General features: G+C 47.8%; 1 protein-coding gene across 1 annotated transcript; it reads right to left on the bottom strand.

The window, feature by feature from the left end:
• Window positions 1-1,683: 1,683 nt before the first annotated feature.
• asgrl2 (asialoglycoprotein receptor-like 2) lies at window positions 1,684-3,405 on the bottom strand (the record flags this gene model as incomplete). The annotated part of the gene is given in 7 exon segments (XM_017442129.3): window positions 1,684-2,193; window positions 2,195-2,306; window positions 2,382-2,491; window positions 2,663-2,817; window positions 2,967-3,059; window positions 3,189-3,254; window positions 3,324-3,405. Coding segments are annotated over 7 exon segments (1,005 nt in total), but the record flags the coding sequence as incomplete, so codon positions are not given.

Below are 3,405 nucleotides of genomic sequence, written 5' to 3'. Positions count from 1 at the left end.
ACCTGTCTGACTCTCCACCTGTCTGACTCTCCACCTGTCTGTCTCTCCACCTGTCTGTCCTCAGACCCGCTCATGTCTGAGTCGGACAGAAACAAGCTCACCATCGGCGCCTCTGGACTGATCCTGGGTCTGGTTCTGTCTCTCGCTGGATTCTTCTACTACAGGAAGAGATCTAGAGGTGAGACCAGGACACACCTTAAACCAGTTCAGACCAGATTTAAACCTGTATAAATCACTGTCAGTTGGTTCAGATCAATTTAAACCAGTTTAAAAAGTATCTGAGCAGTTTTAATTTAATTTAAACTTGCTTTAATTAGCTCAGACAAGTTCTAATAAGTTCAAACTAGTTTAGAACCCAGATGAACCAGTTGAAAACTGAAAACTGCTCAAACAGTCTTAGACCAGTTTTAAACCAGTTTAGACCAGTTTTAAACCAGTTTAGACCAGTTTTAAACCAGTTTGGACAGATGTACTGCTAAATTCTCTGAAACACCTTTGGAGACAGCTTATGGTAAACATGAACATTTAATCCAGGTGGACATTCCTGCAGTCAGAACACCAATCAGCATGATGGATTAGTGGTTAGCACTGTTGCCTCACAGCAAGAAGGTCCTGGGTTCAAACCCCGGGTTGGACCTCCTCATGGTGTTTGTGTGGGTTTACACCGGCCTTCCGGCTGAAGAAGATCTGAGCTCTCAGTGGGACCGGCCTCGTTCAATAAAGATAAATAAATAAAACAGTGTAATAAAACTGCATATGTTAGATCGGGCTTTTATTGTGGCGGTCCTGAGGCTCATCCTGCTGTCTGATCAGCATCTTGTCCACCTGTGAGGTGGAGGAGACGTGCTCTCTAATAGATTTACGTTTTAGATCTTTGAGGTCGGCTCCTGAAAAAGTGATGTGTTTATATTTTTGTTCAGTTAGAACCAGTTCATACCTGCTTGAATTAGCAGTATAAACGGGTTCAAACCAGTTTAAAACCAGTCCTGACTTCTGTTTCTGTTTTACCTCAGGACTGATGCCGGTCCCTACCTGCTGATCCAGAACCTGTCTCTGGGTCAGGTGGAACAAACAGAAGCTGCTTCTTCTCCCAGCTGTCTGCTCCGTCCTCTCTGTGCCTCACGGTTCTGGTCCGACTACGAGACCCGGTGTGGAGAAAACATTTGGAGCTAAAGGGTCTCTTGAAAGAGGAGAAACAAACACAAACTGGTTGTTTTTCTAAAATCTACTGTGTTTTTATTTCTAAAGGGTGTGTTTGTTGGAACAAACTTTAATATTTCTTTATTTCTGGAATCTGGAGGAGCTCCGAACAATCAGGGACTGCAGGAAGTCCTGGACGTCCATGTCTCTGATCTTGGTGCTTGGAGATGTAATAAAAAGATCTTTGTGCACCTCGTTGTGTCTCATGGTTATCTGTCTAAAACCATCTTAGAAGAGATTTCAACAGGTTTTATATCAGACAGACAAATTCAAAGCAGCAAATCTGCTCTGAGCTCCAAACATCATTAGTTCCTGAAGCTGAGGAGACACCAGCAGCACCTCAGCTCCTTTCAGGAAATACAACCATATTCAAACAAGAACAAGAACCAACAGCAACAATAATTAGTCTGTTGGTATTTTGTTAAATGTTGGCAAATCTGATTGTTGGACATTTAAATTTAATATAAAAGAATAAAAGAAAAACAGACAGAAGGAGCTTTTATTCATATCAGTTTGAACAGTAAAATCTGAGGCGTCGGTTTTATAGAGGAGGGAAATTAACAGAGAGACACCCTGAGGACAGCAGAGACACGGTGGGGTAAACCTTTAATGAGGGGCCAGTGGACCTGCTGGACCTGTAGGACCTGCTGGACCTGTAGGACCTGCTGGGCCTATAGGACCTGTAGGACCTGCTGGTCCTGTAGGACCTGCTGGGCCTGCAGGACCTGCTGGACCTGCTGGACCTGTAGGACCTGCTGGTCCTGCTGGGCCTATAGGACCTGCTGGACCTGCAGGACCTGCTGGGCCTGTAGGACCTGCTGGACCTGTAGGACCTGCAGGACCTGCAGGACCTGTAGGACCTGTTGGGCCTATAGGACCTGTAGGACCTGCTGGACCTGCAGGATCTGCTGGACCTGTAGGACCTGCTGCTGGACCTGCTGGACCTGGATCAGGTGCGCTGACTGTGTCTCTGACAGATGAAGCGCAGCCTGCTGGTGCAGTGAATGTCGTTCAGGCGTCCATCATTGTGAATGTGAGCGCAGTCCTCGTCCCCCGGACCGAGACCGTGACCCGTCCAGCTGTCAGGCTGTCCTGGTTTCCACCGTCTGGAAGACAAAGACTCCTGATTCAGTCCCGCAGGAAACCAGACCCAGTTTCAGACTGCAGGACCAAAGACCTACCTGCGGTTCATGACGTAAGGCGTCTGGTTGACCCACTCCCACCGTCCGGACTTCTCGTCAGTCAGACCGATCCAGTAGAAAGTACCGGAGGCTGTCTTGGTCACAAAGTCCTGGTCCATGGAGACAAAGAAGACGTCAGTAAATAAGCAGATTTTCTAAGAGCTAACAAGTTTGTTTTTATGCAGATGATCCCGTCTTTTCTCCACCACAGACCTCCACAGACCCCTGTACTGACCTCTGCTTCAGAATAACTGAACATCTGGACAGACGGAGTGTCTCACCCATTCCTCATCACTGATCAGGACAACCAGGTGAGACTCGTGTCCGTTGCACCAGTCTCGTGCATCGTGCCAGGACATGGCTGTCTTACTGAAGAAGTAACAGCTGGAGCCTGATTGGTCCCAGCCGAGGGAACAGCAGCCGGCCGAGTTCGTACCTGAGACACAGGGACAGAGAGGACATCTGAGGGTCCAAGTCTGTCTGAAAACACTGAGACACAGGGACAGAGAGGACATCTGAGAGTCCAAGTCTGTCTGACAACACTGAGACACAGGGACAGAGAGGACAACATCTGTGTGTGTGTACCGTTGTTCATGTAGCGTTCGAGGGTACATTTGAGGTTGGCGACCGTCCTGCTGATGGTGTCCAGAACTGACAGCTGCTTCAGAGCCTCAGATACTGAGAAAACATGGAGTCAGCATCAGACAGATGTTTACTGGTGTTTGCAGATGTATGCAGATGTTTACTAGTGTTTGCAGATGTTTACTGATATTTGCAGATGTTTGTGTTTCATTTTGGGTGGGTTACCTGAGGTCAGCTGGTCCTTGTTGTTCTCCACAGCAAACTTCAGTCTCTGAAGGTCTTTAGCTGTTTCTGTGAAGAACAGCAGCAGGTGAGTCAGAGGAAAGACAGCAGCAGGTGTCACCTGGACAGGTGAGTTACCTTTGGACAGCTGGTGGGCGGAGCTCTGTGACTTTGTCAGGTTGGAAACAATTGCTTCCACAGGCCGCAGTCGGTTCAGTGT

The sequence above is a fragment of the Kryptolebias marmoratus genome, linkage group LG7, assembly GCF_001649575.2.
Source record: "Kryptolebias marmoratus isolate JLee-2015 linkage group LG7, ASM164957v2, whole genome shotgun sequence".
In the NCBI taxonomy this organism is placed as follows: Eukaryota; Metazoa; Chordata; class Actinopteri; order Cyprinodontiformes; family Rivulidae; genus Kryptolebias; species Kryptolebias marmoratus.
Note: the sequence above shows the minus strand (reverse complement) of the source record. Positions and strands in the feature narration are given on the sequence as shown.